Here is a 16,643-nt window from a genome sequence, read left to right on the forward strand (position 1 = left end):
AGGCGTGCACCACCACCGCCCGGCCACCTTCAGACTCTTAAAGGGACACCATTAACGACAGACTTGGCTTTTAGTTGGTGGCACCCCACCGTCCTGCCTCTGTGCCCCTTCCCGTACAAAGTGAACAGACACCGTCATTTATGTGTACAAAAGTGGGATGTTGGGAGGGAGGGATGCAGGAATAAGGACACTACAGGCCTATGACATCGTCCAGCGGGAGGTCTGCATTGGAGCGGCAGCAGGCCTTCGGGTGCTGCATTCCAGGGTGGGCGTCCCCGACGGGCTTGGTTGTCTGGGTGCGCTCCGCGTCCATGACGCCTAGCACTGCGTCCAGCATAGAGGGGCCCAGGTCCAGATGGAAGGACAGCAGCGGGTCCGCAGGTGAAGGCACCAGGAGAGCAGGTGTGGGGGGCTGTGGGACTGCAGGTGGAGGGACGGAATGTGGGGCCCCGACTGGCGGCGCGCGGGGCTCGGGGGGCGGGCCGCCCCCGTGGCGACTCAGGAACGAGGTGTCCCCAAAGGCGTCGCCACCGCGCCCCACATGCAGTGTGTGCCTGAAGTCTCCAAGGGGCGCCGAGATAGACAGTGCTCCGCGCTCCAGTCGCTTCTTGGGCTGCGCAGGGCCCAGCTGCTTCAACACCGGCATCTGTGGGGGCACAGGCATATCAGAGCTGCCTCACCCAGGAGCCCCAACTCTATGTCCCAGACCTACCTAGTCAGCCACAAGAATGCTCCAATAAGGCAGGACTGTGTCGGCACTATTATTCTCAGTTAACAAGTGAAGAAACTGAGGCTGTGAGAGGTTCCCAAGGTTACTACTGCTGGACTCAAATCTCAGATGACATGTTTAACTTTTGCCGAATCTAACAGGTCCATGACCATAACGCAATGTGGCTCACCTCAGTAACTAATAGTTGAGTTTTTTCCTGGAGAGTAAGTACCAAAACATTACTTTCAGAGAGATTCCCAACAAGGCTAGTAAAAAACTCCAGTTAGCATTAGTTATAGGTGAAGATAGGGGAAGAATAGATGAAGATTATCAGTGTCCATCCTCAAAGACAGGGCAGACTGGCCAGTGAGTACCCCAGGCACTGGACTAGGACCAACCACACACGCTTAAGCACCCTTCCCTCCATACACACTGACGAAGTGGACCAGGAAGGCTCTACAGAACATGTGCAAAATTCACTGTACAGACCACATGAAGATTCTCATTTGAGAGGTTTAATGTGGTCCAGGGGAGCTGTATGTTTACACAGAATTTTACAATTAAAATGATATACTTTGGGGGAAGACTTTGACTTAGGTTATAGCATCTCATTTTGTAAAACACAATAAAGCAAATATCTCATGTTAAAAAATTGGCAGTAATGGGGGCCTGGAGAGATGGCTCAGAGGCTAATAGTGTTGGCTGCACTTCCAGGGGAGGGAAGTTCTGATCCCAGTACCCAAGTCCTGCAGCTTACAACTTCCTATAACTACAACTTCAAAAAGTCTGCTGCCCTCTGCTGGCCGCTGCAGGCACTGCACACACATGCATGCACAAAAATACACATTCCCAGTGATGGTTCACAACCATCCATTACCATCAGTTCCAGAGGATCTGATGTCCTCTTCTGACCTCCACGGGCACCAAGCATGCATGTGTGCATACACACACATATGCAGGCAAAATACTCATAGATAAAATAAATGACGCAATCTACTACACACATACTGGCAAGAACGGCATATGTTTGCAGCTGCTACCTTGTGAACTGTAAACCAGATGTGCAGCTGTGAGATTACTGCACCTGACTGGGTGGTGAACAGAAACCCAGCAAGCCTTGGCCCATATCCTAGAGCTTGGTCTTTTTCCATGGAAATTGTGGGAGGGATTTTGACAACTGTGTACTTTTAACGCTCACTACTGTGATGAAATCCCTTGTTTCTATTTCCACCAAAACCCCACCCTTTTCCCGTTAAATGAATCTCCACAAATTAATCCTTCCTTTTCCTGTCTATACACCAGATAAAATGACACTGCCGATTCCCTGCAGAGCACACAGAGATAGTGACTCAAAGTGTGTTTTTTTTTAAATATTAAGTGCTGCCAACTGGCTGTGCTGGTGTTGGGAGTAGAAAAGGCTGTGTCGCCCAAACAATAACTGGGGAGCAAAGATTAGATTTGGTAATACTGTACGAGGAAGGCAAGGGAGCCAACATTGTTCTTTCAGCATTCAGCACCCTGGGAAGTATCAACGATGATGTGAACACAAAGTACAGCCAAAACTGTTCGAAATAATTTAGATGGATGTAGTCCAAGGACTATCGAATTCATGCACACGTGCACACTTGCACACTTCCCGTATTTTCCCCTCTGCTAGGGACTGAACCTAGAATCACATACATGCTAGGAATGCACTCTACTGCTGAACTACATCCCCAGCTCTCTTTAAAAAAAATGCTCTATGTGTATGGGTGTTTTACCTGCATGTATATCTGTGTACCACATGCATGCCTGGTTGGTGCCCACAGAGGCCACAAGAGGGTGTCAAATCCCTTGGAACTGGAGTTACAGATAGGCTAGAGTTGCCGTGTGAGTGTGGGAATCAAACCCGGGTCCTCTGGAAGAGGAGTCAGTGCTCCTAATGCCTGAGTCATGTTCCAACATTGCCATACCCCTCTCTCAAACCTCTTTTTATTTTTCATTATGGAACAAGATCTTACTAAGTTGTCCTTGAGCTCACTTTGTAGCCCAGGACTTAAATTTTGTCATCCTGCCTCAGCTACCTGAGAAGTCTGATTACAGGCCTCGCCACTAGTGTTGGTGTTTGTTGGTGGTGCTTTTTGAGATGGTTTGTTTTGGAGACAGCATACTACAAGCCAGATCTAGCTGGCTTCCAGTTCAGGGCAATGCTCCTGCCTCAGCCTCCCCAAGTGCTGAGCATACAAACCTGTGCCATCTTCCCATCTCTGAAACTACTCTTGCTATACCAGCTCTACTCTGCCCTTAGCGTCGGTGAATAAACACATTTTTACTGTAACTCGACACACAATCACCACTCCCTCCTTCCACTGTAATGAAAACAAAAGCTTTGGCAGACTAAGACTTGCCTGTAACAATTTAACAGGTACTCGAACTTTCCCTATTATAATTTCCCTGGGTTTTTTTGTTTGTTTTTTAAAAATGCTGTGTTTGACTCACTAGTGAATACTGAGCCACAGTTAACCATAAAAATCCTCTCTGGGTGCAAGTGAGGCCATTCATCTTAGTATTGGCTCTGCTGTGAGAAGTGAAAAGAGGTAGGATTCAGAAAACCAGTTGCCCAGGTTTGGATCTGGCTGGGGCTGTTGCTCTGTGGCTTTGGATAAGCAATGTGACCCTTCTAACCTTGTTTTCCCATCTGCAAGGTGGGGGTGCCAAGAGAATGCTCCATCTTAGCAAAGCAAATGGTAGGTGTTCACTGAGTAAACGCTGCGTAGAATTCCAACCCCTTTTTGTTGTGCTGCTGAAGCTGACCTACAGTTAGCTACCACCCTGGGTGTTTGGCAAGCACTCTACCATTGAACCATGACCCTAGTACCTGATTGGTGAATTCCAGGCAGGCACTCTACTATTGAGCCACGCCCCTAGTACCTGATTGGTGAATTCCAGGCAGGCACTCTGCCATTGAGCCACACTATTAGCCTCTAAAAGGAAAAAAAAAAATCAGTGGCATATGTGGTGCACACTTTTAATCTCAGAATTTGGGAGACAGAGGCAGGCAGATCTCTGACTTTGAGGCCAGCCTGGTCTACAGAGTAAGTATTAGCCTCTAAAAGGAAAAAAAAAATCAGTGGCATGTGTGGTGCACACCTTTAATCTCAGAATTTGGGAGACAGAGGCAGGCAGATCTCTGACTTTGAGGCCAGCCTGGTCTACAGAGTAAGTTTCAGGACAGCCAGAGATATACAGAGAAACCCCTGTCTTGAAAAACCAAAAGAGCCGGGTGGTGGTGGTGCACGCCTTTAATCCCAGCACTCGGGAGGGAGAGGCAGATGGATCTCTGTGAGTTTGAGGCCGGCCTGGTCTACAAACCGAGTTCCAGGAAAGGCGCAAAGCTACAGAGAAAAACCCTGTCTCGAAAAAACAAAAACAAACAAACAAACAAAAAAAAAAAAAAAAAAAAAAAAAGAAAGAAAGAAAGAAAAAAGAAAAACCAAAAGAAAAAAAAGATTTTTCATATGGAGCCTCATTAACTTGCCTAGACTGGTTTTGAATTCACTCTGTGACGAACGAAGACAGACTTTGAACTTGTGATCCTCCTGTCTCAGCTCCCTAGTAGCTGGGGTTATAGGCCTGAACCACTAGAATTCAGCTAGGCTCACATTTGTAATATTACGTACACTGGGGCTCAAAATTTGCCCTTTCTTTCTTGTGGGACTCTGATCAGCTTCCTTAACCTCTTGATGAATTTATTCTCGAAAAGCAAGAGTCAGACCCCTGTATGTTAAGGGATGGCAGGAAACACTTGCCTGAATCATTTTATTTTCCAAGCACCTTCTCAGGGCTGAGCACAGGCCTAGAGGCCTTGAAAGGATGCTCAAACACGTTAGTCTTCAGAAGAATCCAAGAAGTGGAAGATGATAATTAAAATTCTTTTTCAATGATGAAAACCAGAAAAATTCAGTAACTGGCCCTGGGTCACACAAGAACAAATGCTCCAGGCAGGGTTTAGAACAGGCTGAAGAAGTGTGGAATGTAATGAAACTCTTACAATTCGCAGCCACTCACAGGAGGTGGACCACGTGGAAGGAAAGAAAAAATGTTTTAATTTCATACAAAGGCCAGAGCTTTCTTTGGTACCTTACCTGGGTTTGGTTTTCTTTTCCATTCTATATGGGGCGGGGGATGAGTTTAAAAAGAGCTTTTGTGGGGCTAGAAAGCTGTTAAACTCTGGGGTCACAGTCCAAAAGAGCTTTTGGAGGTGGACACGGTGCCACATGCCTTTAATCTCAGTGTTTAGAAGGCAGAGTAGGCGGAGATTTGTGAGTCCGAGGCCAGACTGGTCTATGTAAAGAGTTCCAGGACACCCAGGACGACACAGTGAGATCTAGTCTCAAAAATAAACAAAGGAAAAAGCTCTTTGGATTGGAAACATGGCTAATTGTTCTAAACCCCATGCTATACAGGGCAAGGGCAGGAAGACAGCTCCGGCTCATTCAACTCCTGTTTGAATAAGCAACCCTCCACCATCTCAAGAATAAAGTGGCCAGCCGGGCAGTCCCAGCACTTGGGAGGCAAAGGCAGGTGAATCTCTGTGAGTTAGAGGCCAGTCTGGTCTACAAAGCGAGTTCCGGGACAGCCAGGACTGTCACACAGAGAAACCCTGCCCCGGGTGGTGGTGGTGGTGGTGGTGGTGGTGGTGGTGGTGGTGGTGGTGGTGGTGGTGAAGGAAGGTGGAGAATTATCTATCAGGACACCCGACTTCTCCTCTCACCTAGGCACTCACATCCCCTAGCACACAGGTATGCACACAGTACATGCATTGCCTGTACTCACACACGCACAGGGAGATTTTAACGCTCCTGTAGCTCCTGGCTGGCTTGGAGACCTTGAGAGCGTCACTTGCCTCTTCAGCCTAGGTGTCCTTCTGCACACCCAGCTCCAAGCTCGAATATGCTTGTTGCAGGGCTGTTACACCCAAGGCAATGCGGTCATTCTTGGAAAAAGTTCGTCATCAGCCTAGTCTCTTACAGAGGGGCTGTTGTTAGGGATCAATGCAAAGCAGACTGGAGGCGAGCACACGCAGGGGACCCAGCCGGTCCGGACAGACGCGCTCTCAGATAAGCAGACCTCCTCTGGCCTCTTCCACACTCTTTCCTGCCTAGGCACTGTGCCGCTCCAGCTGCAGGGGTGAGGGGCAGAGCTGGTTCACCTCTGTCCTCTCTGAGCCCCAGCCCTGCCAGGACGCAAATAACCACCCGCTCCGGAGCTGGCCCAACTGGTTCTCCGGCTGGAGGAGAGTGGAGCCCAGACCTGCCAGGAGACCCCACCTGGAGACCCCTGGGATCTTAGGACTGGCAACCCTTTTCCTAAAGCTACGCGGCTGCAGCCGGGCCGTCAAAGGCCCCGATTTCTTTGGTAACGAGTCTGTGCCTTTTTCCCCTCTGGTTGAAGACCCCTGCCCACCACAAGCCTTCTCACCTCTTGGTCCTGACTGAAGTGGGTTCCGGCTCAAGCTGTGGTCCCTCCTGGCCTCGGAGGCTACCTCGCTGGCGCCCTTTTTCTTCTTTCTCCGGGCGGGATCTCACCTGGCAAAGAAACAACTGTCATGCCCCACCTGGAAGGGGCTCCAGGACCCAGGCATATGGTCTGAATGCCACCACCTCAGGCAGGGTCCTGCGCTCTTGGGTCCCAGGAGCCCCACCCCCTAGCTCTCTGGTTTCACAGGCAGGGAGTTTCCCTGCTCTCCGCTCTCACATTCCAAGGGTCCAGGCTTCTGCACTCTTTATCGTTTATGGGGGTCCAGACCGGTGCCCTCCTCCCTGAAACTCAGGAGACTAGATCTCCGAGTTTGGCAACCCCTGGTTGTGGTTCCTTCTTACCTGCACCGGGAACTAAGCTTCAGCCCCTCTCGGGGGCCATGGTAGCCTACCAGGAGAGCGCGAGTCAACGCCCAGTCAGCCTAGTTGGTCTTGGTTTCTTGTCCCGGATTGAGAGGGTTAAGGCATAGGCCCCTCCCAGCCTTCCTTATTTCCCCCAAAGTTTGCCTCTAGGATTTAAAGGACTAGAAAGCGTGTATGGTGGAAAAGCTGAGAGCCCTTTGAGAGGATAGTGGGGGCAGGAGGAGACCAGGACTGGACGTGCTGGAAGCAGGGGCAGAGCTAGGGGGATGGACGGGCGCGCCCCCAGCCCGGCCCCGGCCCCTCCCCCTGCCCAGCTTGGAATTTCCTGAAACTAGGGAAGTCTGGCTGTTTAGAAGAGTAATTTCTTCCAGACTCTGCAGCTGTTGGTTGGGGGAGTGGTGTGTGTGTGTGTGTGTGTGTGTGTGTGTGTGTGTGTGTTGAGAAAGAGAGGAGACAGGAAGAGAGGAAAGAAGGAAAGAGAGAACTACTAAAAAGTCCTGGCTGGAGAAAGCAGTGGCATGACAACACCCTGGAGAGTTCCCCAGATGGATGTTCCAATTTCAGCCACCTTCCAGAGAAGAGTCATTGCTCTGAGTGCCAGGGTCTGAGGGGAAGACAACACACTGGTGTTGGAAACATCCTTCTGAAGCTGACGGGGCATGGCTGGAGTGGGGAGTTGGGGGTGGTGTGGGGTCCCGAGTGTGCTGTCCTGAGGTGTGGTGTGGCTTAGGACAAAATCTACTGAAATCTACTGAAAGTGGGCAGGTTCAAGGGATGCCGGGGAGACCCAGTTACAGATCTAACAAGCAAGGCCCTTTGAGCTGCACGCTGAAGGACCACTGGGAACTTGCCTAGCCCACGGAGGAGGGAGCACATTAAGAGAAAGGCAGAGGCTGGGCACAGTGGCGCACGCCTTTAGTCCCAGCACTCTGAAGGCAGAGGCAGGTGGATCTCTGTGAGTTCCAGGCCATCCTGGTCTACACAGAGTATTCCGCAGGGCTCATAGGGACACTTTGTCTCAGAGGTCTGGGTTGAGGGAGAACAGGCAGAGACCACCTAGAACACAGGCACACAGGGAAGCAGATAGAAGTGACCTTGGCAGACCCCGAGAGGTCAGCTTGAAAACCACAAGGAGGAATCCTGCCAGCCCACATACTGGAGCCAGGTTACTGGATTAGTCTGGATGTCCATCAACAGATAGATGAGTGGATGAAGAAATTGTGGTGTATATTCCCAATGGAGTGTGTGCAGCCACGAAGAAAAGCACAATTATACCATTTTTTAAAGGAAATGGATAGAACCTGGAGACTACTATGATTCATTTACATGATCTCTCTCTGTCTCTCTCTTTCTCTCTCTGTGTGTGTGTCTGTCAGTCTCTCTCTCTCTCTCACACACACACACACACACACAAGAATGTGCACACATTCAAGCACACGGTAAACATCGCGGTTGATGAATTGTTTTGTTGGTGACAGTAGGGCTTGAACCCAAGGCTTCCTGCATGGTCGTTAAGGCCTCTTCCACTGAGCTATATAGCACACCCTCCTCTACTCTTCACAGTGTTTTCCAGGCAGAGTCTGTCATTAAGCTGCCCAGGCTGAACTCAGATTTTACTTCCTCCCACTTCAGTATCCTGTACAGCAGAGATGACAGTGTCGCACTATGTAGCTCTGGAACTTGCTGTGTAGACCAGGTTGGCCTCACAGTGACAGAGATCTGCTTGACTCTGCCTCCAGAGTCCCCAGATTAAAGGTGTGCTATCATGCCTGGCTGTTTTCTGATTTTATTGAGTTACCTACTGTGGGTGTGCATGCTTTTACATTTCATTAACATTGTAACGAATATATTACTAAAATATATAATGTGATATATGACACATACACATGTTAAGGGGGGCCAGTGTACACATGTAACTCCTTCTGTCACATGAGGTGAAGTGACCCATGCATGGGCTGGGGCGGGGGAGCTAGTGTGAGGATGTCTTTGAATCAGTTCATTCTGTCCATGCCAATGACCCTCAGAGATCATCCAGCAGCAATGCACAATCTATTGGTCTCATCTCCTTTGGAATTGAATGACCCTTTTACAAGGTTGAATATCAGACATCTTGCATATCAGATAGTTACATTATGATTCATAACAGCAAAATTACAGTTATGAAGTGGCAGTGAAAATTATTTATTTATCACTTATTTGTTTATTTTTTAATTTGTTTTTTCAAGACAATTTCTCTGTGTAACAGCTCTGGCTGTCCTGGAACACCATTGGTAGACCAGACTGGCCTGGAACTCACAGAAACCCTTCTGTCTCTGCCTCCTGAGTGCTGAAGTGCTGACATTAAAGGCATGTGCCACCCCCACCTGGCAACAAAAATAATTTTATGGTTGGGGGTTCACTACAACATGAGGAACTGTATTAAAGGGTCGCAGCATTAGGAAGGTTGAGAACAGCCAGGTGGTGGTGGCCCATGCCTTTAATCCCAGTGCTTGGGAGACAGAGGCAGGCGGATCTCTGAGTTCGAGGTCGGCCTGGTCTACAGAGTGAATTCCAGGAAAGGCGCAAAGCTACACAGAGAAACCCTGTCTCAAAAAACCAAAAAAAGAAAAAGAAAAAGAAAAAAAGAGGTTGAGAATAGCTGATCTTAGGCGATGCTGTGGGCTGGGGCAGGGCCAGCTTCACGGACAGGTGTTTTGTGAAGGCACCCAGGGTTCCATGCTCAGAAGTGCCTGGTGCTTGACTTAGTGCCCAGCAGGTCCCCAGCGGCAACTGACTAGTTTTAGAGAAGAGGTTCCTAACACTACCCCACCCATTATGAAACCTATGGAAAGGAAAAGCGAGAAGGTAAGGCTTGGGGCAATACCTCCTTGAAGTGCAAAGTCTGAGTGATATGAGGAGGGAATGACCCCTGGGGGCAAGGCTGTTGTGGAACTGGGAGAAAGGGGAGGAGGAGGAGGGTTGAGACAACAAACCTTCACGGGACAGTAAATTAAAACACAACCGAATAAACAGGGCTGCTGGATTTAATAACAACCCAAAGACCGCTGGGGGCGTGGGTGGGAGCCAGCTTTAGAGGGCAGAGTGGGAGGAGAAAGCCAGGCAGGCTGGGATCGGAAGTGAAGAAGGGCGGCTCTGAGGAGGGCAGGGTATCCACTGGGAGGATTAGAGTCAACGAAAGGTTTCCTCTTCTTTGCTTGGTTTAGACACATTCGCTACTGTTTTATTTCATTTCAAAAAACAGTTTTATTTCTTATTTTTTTAAAGTAATTTTCAGTGACATTGGGGAGACACAGACACATCTTTCTCTTGTGGGGGAATCTTTAACTAATAAAGCTTTAGTAACCTCCAATCTAGTTCCCGTCTTATTATTATTAAAATTATTTATAGTCAATTTTGAAAGTTATAATATAATCTCATTATTCCCCACCTCTTCCCTTTCCCCTATAACCTCTTTAATGTACCGCCCTTTTAAATTCATGGCCTCTTTTTTTCTTCAGTGGTTGTTACATATTTACATACATACATATATATAATATAATATATAATATAATATACAATATTAATAAAATATATAACATATAATATATAATATATATAATAGATACATTCCTAAATACATAAATACAACCTGTTCAGTCCCAGTAAGGTTACCTGTATGTGTATCATCTTAGGGCTGACCAATTGGTACTGGGTCACCAGTTGGGGAGTTCTTCCCCAAGGCATTCTCCTGCTCCCAGCATTTGCCCTCTTATGAATCTCTTGAAGTTAGTTTGGAGGGGTAGGGAAGATACAGTTCCTGACTTTGGCAGGGACTTACAAATTGACCTAAACTTTTTCACTCTCAAATGTTTTTTTAAATATATATATTTTATTTTATAGTTTAATTTAATTTTACATATCAGCCACAGATTCCCTTTTCCTCCCCCCGCCTCCGCTGCCCGCACCCTCCCTTCCCCCCAGCCCATCCCCCATTCCCATCTCCTCTATGGCAAAGACTCCCCTGGGGATTGAGTTCAACCTGGTAGATTCAGTCCAGGCAGGTCCAGTCCCCTCCTCCCTGAGCCAAGTGTCCCTGCAAAAGCCCCAGGTTCCAAACAGCCAGTTCATGCACTGAGGACAGGTCCCCATCCCACTGCCCACTGCCTGGATGCCTCCCAAACAGATCAAGGTAATCAACTGTCCCACTTATCCAGAGGGCCTGATCCAGTTGGGGGACCCTCAGCCATTGGTTCATAGTTCATGTGTTTCCATTTGTTTGGCTATTTGTCCCTGTGCTTTTTCCAACCTTGGTTTCAACAATTCTCAGTCATACAAACTCTCCTCTTTCTCGCCAATCGAACTCCTGGAGCTCCCCCCCCCTCCGGGGCCTGGCCGTGGATCTTTGCATCCGGTTCCCTCAGTCATTGGCTGAGATTTTTTTAGCATGACAGGATGTTTGGCCATCCCATCACCAGAGTAGGTCAGTTTAGGCTTTCTCTCACCCATTGCCAGTAGTCTATTGTGGGGGTATCTTTGTGGATTTCTGTGGACCTCTCTAGCACTTTGCTTCTTCCTAGTCTCATGTGGTTTTCATTTATCATGGTCTCTCAAATGTTTTTATTAGGGATAATTTTCTTTTTGTTTTTTATTCCCTCTCTCTCTCTCTCTCTGTGTGTGTGTGTGTGTGTGTGTGTGTGTGTGTGTGTGTGTGTGTGTTCCTTGCATATGTGTGCACCTGTGCTACCTGTATATGCTCCTTAGGAGGTCAGAGGTTGATGTCAGGTATCTCTATTGTTATCCACATAATTATTGTTGTTGTTATTGTTACTATTATTTTGGGTTTTTTTATTTTAAAGATTTACTTATTTTCCTTTTATTCATATGTGTGTTTTGTCTGCATACATGCCTGGTGCCCACAGAAGACAAAAGAAGGCATTGGATTCCTTGGAACTGGAGTTCCAGACAGTTGTTAGCCACCATATGGGTTGATTAGGTCCCCTGAAAGAGCAACAAATGCTTTTAAGTGCTGAGCTATCTCTCCAGACCCTTGGTATTTTTTCAGACATGGTCTCTTGTAGAATGAACCCAGAGCTCACACATTTGCATAGGCTGGCTGGCCAGCAAACCCTTGGGATCCATTGATTTCTACTCTCTCAATGCTGGGCTCACAGGCACATGTTATTTCTGCATGGCCTTTGGAAAAGGTTTATTTATTTATTTATTTATTTATTTATTATTAATTTTTATAGTAGCTAGAGAGGTGGCTTAGTGGTTAAGAGATGTACCATTCTAGCAGAGGACCCAAGTTTTCTTCCTCGTAGCCAAGTCAGGTGGGTCACAACCACCTGTAACTCCAGCTACAGGGAATCCAGTGTCCAGTCTCATGGCCTCTGTGGGTCCCCAGAATCAAGTGCATAGACTCATGCACAGGCACACATGCACACACATAATTAAAAAAAGAAAACATCTTAACATTTACTTATTTGTGTGTATGGTGTATGTGTGTGTGTGTATGGTGTATGTGTGTGTGTGTGGGTGGGGAGCATGTGTATGGAGGTCAGAGCATAGACCTATATAGCTGGTTCTCTCCATCCATATTTGTGTGGGGCTGGATACTTTTTTTGTCATGAAGGTCACCCTGAGTGCCATGGGAGCTGAGCAGCTATCCCTGGGCTCTGACTATGATATTGTCCTCCATATTTCCCACATTTCTCATTTGAAAGGTCAAAAGTGTTCCTAGGCTCCTTCTGTTTATATTTCAATAATAAAGTATCCCAAACTGGGCCTTGAACTCACACTCCTCCTGCCTCAGCCTCCCCAGTGGTAGGTTCAGAGATGTGTGACACCACAGATGCCCAAAGCACTTATTTTTTTCAGTGTTCTGGAATCATGAAGTCCAAGATCAGAACTGATCTGGGGTGTGATGGCAGGCTGCTGCTCACACACAGCCTCTTGGGGCTGGGTCCTTAAAAGGTGCGAGGGGCAATGGTCTCTTTTCCAAAGACACAAATTCTAAGCGTTTTGTCACCTACTCTCTCAATAACCTTGGGGGTGAGGATTTCAGTGTCTGGGGGATAGAGACATTCAGATCATAACACAGACTCTGGTGCCAAATATTCCCGGTTAAGAAAATCACCTTTGTGATAATTGATACCCATATTGATTGTGCTCAAAGGCACCTGCAGTTTTCTTTAAATAAGCCTAAATCCTATGAGATGATTTTGGAAAATCAGGTGTGGTGGCACAAGCCTTGAATCTCAGCACTCAGGTGGCAAGAGGATCAATTCAGAGTCATCCTCAGCCCATAGCAAGTTCAAGGCCAGTCTGGGGGCATAAATCAAGAGGTCGGGGGAGAAGGAGAGAAAGAGAGAGAGAGAGAGAGAGAGAGAGAGAGAGAGAGAGAGAGAGAGAGAGAGAGAGAGAGGAGACTGTGGCTCAATATACTTCTTTCTCTATTTTATTTATTTTTTTGCATCATTCATCATACGTAGAAATAGATTTAAAAAGAAAGAGAGAATAAACTTTAGTGTTACAAAAGTAAGGAATAAAAAAGAAACAAACCCAAACTAAAACAAACCCACAATAGCGTCTAAGAGTTATCCAAGACTCAAAACCTCCCAGGAATACCTTACATCCCTTTCTTATAATTATAGCAACGTTGAGAGTTTGACCAGTTACTGCTAAAGTAACTGCTTATAGTTGTTGTTGTTGTTATTTGCCATTTGATATTGGAATGCATCATTTATTTTATATCCATTCCTTTATTGTGGCTGTGCACATGCCATAGCACATGTATGGAGGCTCAAGGACCACGTGAGGGAGTTGGTTCTTCTTCCGCCATCTGGGTCCTGGGCATGGACCTCATGTTGTCAGACTTGGCACCAAGCGCCTGCACACTGAGCCATCTTGCTAGCCCTGGAATTCATTCTTAACAATGCTGTTATTAAAAACAACTAAACTAATATATATGATTACATCATACATAATTTTATCATTTTCTGATTATTATTAAAGCGTTTGTGTGTGCAGGCACATGCATGCCACAATCCACATGTAGAGATAAAGGGAGTCAAGGTCTCTCTTGCTGCTATGGGATGTGGAGACTGAACTCAGCCTTTGACTCATCTATCACCTCTCATCAACATCATCTCTCTACTGTGTATTCAAACTTCCCAATCACTTTACAGGGAAAACACTTCCACAAACAGCAGGTTGCAGAAAACCAGGAGATTGTCAAGTCCCAAAACCACAGGAATAAACAGACTTCCCTTTGGCAAAAACGCGTGGATCATCCCGGCTCCTAGGCTGATTAATAAAGATGTCTTTGAGCCCAGTTATAATAATTTAAAACTTCAGATCTGAAGCTGCTATTCCTTTAGCCTGACCCTATTGATGAAAACAAAACCACGAGGCCCGCCGCCAGTCTCAAAATCAGGCCAAGGACAACAAAACAACCAGACAAAATGTTCAAAGGATTTGGTAACAGCCCAGAGAACGCTGCGGTTGTGAGTAGGAGCTGGGACCCGAGGGCTGTGTGGGTGGAGGCGATTGGTGTCAGGAGAGGGAAGGGAGTGCAGAGAAGAGGACACTGGGCACCACGTGCGACCGGAAGGGCTGGGCAGGGAGATAGGCTATCTACAGGGGTAGGTAAGATTAGGAAAGGTTGTTCTTTTCCTTCTTCCGTAGTTTGGATACATTAGCTACTCTTCTGTTTCTTTCCCTTCCTTCTCTCAGGTTTCAAACCTGGGACAAAGGGCTGAGGTGCCTTATTAACATTTCAAAGTGGGTGCTCCTGCCAGGTTCTGCCAGCATTCCTCAGTCCTTACCTGTTACGGGGTCCTCCAGGTTTGCACACCCCGCCCCCTACCCTGAGCTCCCCACCCCAGGGGACTGGGCTGCTCTTCCCTTTATAATCCAACGGTTTTGATTCTCGCTCTCTGTACCTTTGGGCTTCCTGACTACTAAACCTGGTGCCCCCTCTTCTCTCCCTTCTCTCTCCTGCTCCCCCTCTCCACACGTGGCTCAGGGTCATGTCCACTCTGGACTCTCCTAGATGTCCCCGTCTCTCTGGCTATTCTCTCCACACATCTATAATAGACTTTCTCCTCCACCATACCTAGGAGCAGTCATGTTCCTTTCTTTTTTAATCTCTTTTTCCCCATTCTCCTCCCTTCCTGCCTCCTTTCTGTCATTAAAAAAAAAAAGTTTAAGGTACATACACTGTATATTGTGCACAATTCCAAAGAGTAAAAGAAAAAGATTATTCTAGCTATAACCTTGAAAAAATGAACGTCTTTTAAAATTTTATTTTTAACATATTTATTCATTTATTGTATGGGAGAGGACTGGGGGTGGGCATGAGATTGACTTTTAACACTGTCTAAGATGATGGTCACCCGTGGCTGGTAGGGCTGAGAAAATGGAATTTTAGATTGATTTAGTTATTTTAATTTATTCAAATTGAAACAGTCTCTGCTGGCTTGGGCCCCATCCTATGGTGACAGTTTCAGGCCCAGACAATTTAGAGAGGGTTTGGCTGGGAACAAGGGGTCAGTCTCCTCTGGAAATGGGCAAGGAGGGAGGAGGAGAGGGTTAGGACCCAGCCCTACGCCACTTACTGTCTGGGCTGGTCTCAGAGAAGGAGAAGGGACTCTGCCTGAGCGGGAGGCGGGAAGCAGAAGCAGGTCCACCCTGGCCCTGGACGACAGAAGGGCAGCATCTACTGAGCTTTTGTTGAATGCAAGGCCCTCCCTCATCTAGCTAGGTCTGGTGACACATGCCTATAATCCCTGTATTCTGAGCAGGAAGCAGGAGGATGGCAGAACTGAGGCCAGTCTGGGTTACACAGCAAGACTCTGACTCAAAAAACAAAGCAAGCAAACAGGAAACAAGGAAATATGCTTCTTAGGTGTGTTATGCACATGGTATGTTATCTCTTTCCATCATATCAGCCAAGCTGAGTCATCTAGGGAGAGCCTGTACCAAAGTCCATAAAGCCAGGTGTAGATGTAACCAATCGTATTATTAAACTAAGAAACACAGAGCCAAGGTAAAAGAGAAAAGCCGAGAGGTCAGAGCTCAGAGATAAAATCTTACCTCCTGCAGTGCTCCTAGCTTCCCCGAGAGAGGGAGGTACTTCCTGTGTCCCTGTTTAAATAATCTTTCTGTTCTGCCTTCTCATTGGTTGTAAACCCAACCACATGACTGCCTCATCACTGCCTGTAAGTACCGCCCTCCAGGTCTTAAAGGCGTATGTCTCCAATACTGGCTGTATGCCTGAACACACAGAAATCTACCTAGCTCTTCTAACCACCACGCTCTTACTATGGCTCTAATAGCTCTGACCCCAGGGCAACTTTATTTATTAACATAAAATTAAAATAACATTTCAGTACAAATAAAATATCACCACATTTCCCCTTTTCTATTTTAATAAAAAGAAAAAAGGCAAAAGGTTATAACTAACAAAAGAAAAACTATATACAAAAGTACAATAACTATATACAATATATACAAGTAACAAATACCTAAACGATGTCTAGTCCATTTGTATTTGACATATCAGAGAAAATAATTCCCTTATCTATCCTATTTTAGTAAGTTCAAAATGTATCTAATTCACTTTCTATCCTAATTAATCTTCAACTATAACTAACTAATCTTCAACTCCCTCAGAGACCCAAGAAGGAAATAATATTAGCTAACAAAAATAAAAACAGGAAGTGCACAAAAGCAACTTCCAAAAATTTTGTGAGTTGACAGAAACAGCCAGCTGCCTGGACAGTCACCTGAGGTTTCTCCACAGTGTTGGGGCATCATCTTCAGCCTATAGGCTTATCGTATCTGACAGACTCATTTGTGAAGTAGGTTGTACACAAGGTCAACAGTTCAACCTCACACTGGTGAGAGCAGTCCATCTACCAGAAACACCTGAATTCCACTAGTGTCATGTCATGATTCAGGATTTTAAATTCTGGAAATTGTTGATGGTTTTTGAATTCAGCTGTCCATTCTTCTTGGCTGTGTATATATGGCTTCATCTAAGCATGCCCTTCTCCACATCCCTCTATTAA

The 16,643-nt window shown here is 46.6% G+C and overlaps 1 protein-coding gene across 3 annotated transcripts; it reads right to left on the reverse strand.

The window, feature by feature from the left end:
* Positions 1-51: 51 nt before the first annotated feature.
* Cdc42ep5 (CDC42 effector protein 5) lies at positions 52-15,686 on the reverse strand. 3 transcript variants are annotated; one of them, XM_076568733.1, is made up of 3 exons: positions 15,667-15,686; positions 6,170-6,276; positions 52-646 (listed from the first exon to the last, which is right to left on the reverse strand). In XM_076568733.1, exon 3 carries the CDS (start codon positions 644-646, stop codon positions 191-193), a length of 456 nt encoding a protein of 151 aa, XP_076424848.1. In that variant the 5' UTR covers positions 6,170-6,276; positions 15,667-15,686; the 3' UTR covers positions 52-190. The 3 variants fall into 3 exon arrangements, with proteins under 3 accessions (XP_076424848.1, XP_006995931.3, XP_076424846.1); XM_006995869.4 differs by lacking the exon at positions 15,667-15,686 and adding an exon at positions 6,571-6,709; XM_076568731.1 differs by lacking the exon at positions 15,667-15,686 and having other exon boundaries at positions 6,170-6,311.
* Positions 15,687-16,643: the final 957 nt, after the last annotated feature.

This window comes from Peromyscus maniculatus, chromosome 1, assembly GCF_049852395.1.
Source record: "Peromyscus maniculatus bairdii isolate BWxNUB_F1_BW_parent chromosome 1, HU_Pman_BW_mat_3.1, whole genome shotgun sequence".
Taxonomy (NCBI): domain Eukaryota; kingdom Metazoa; phylum Chordata; class Mammalia; order Rodentia; family Cricetidae; genus Peromyscus; species Peromyscus maniculatus.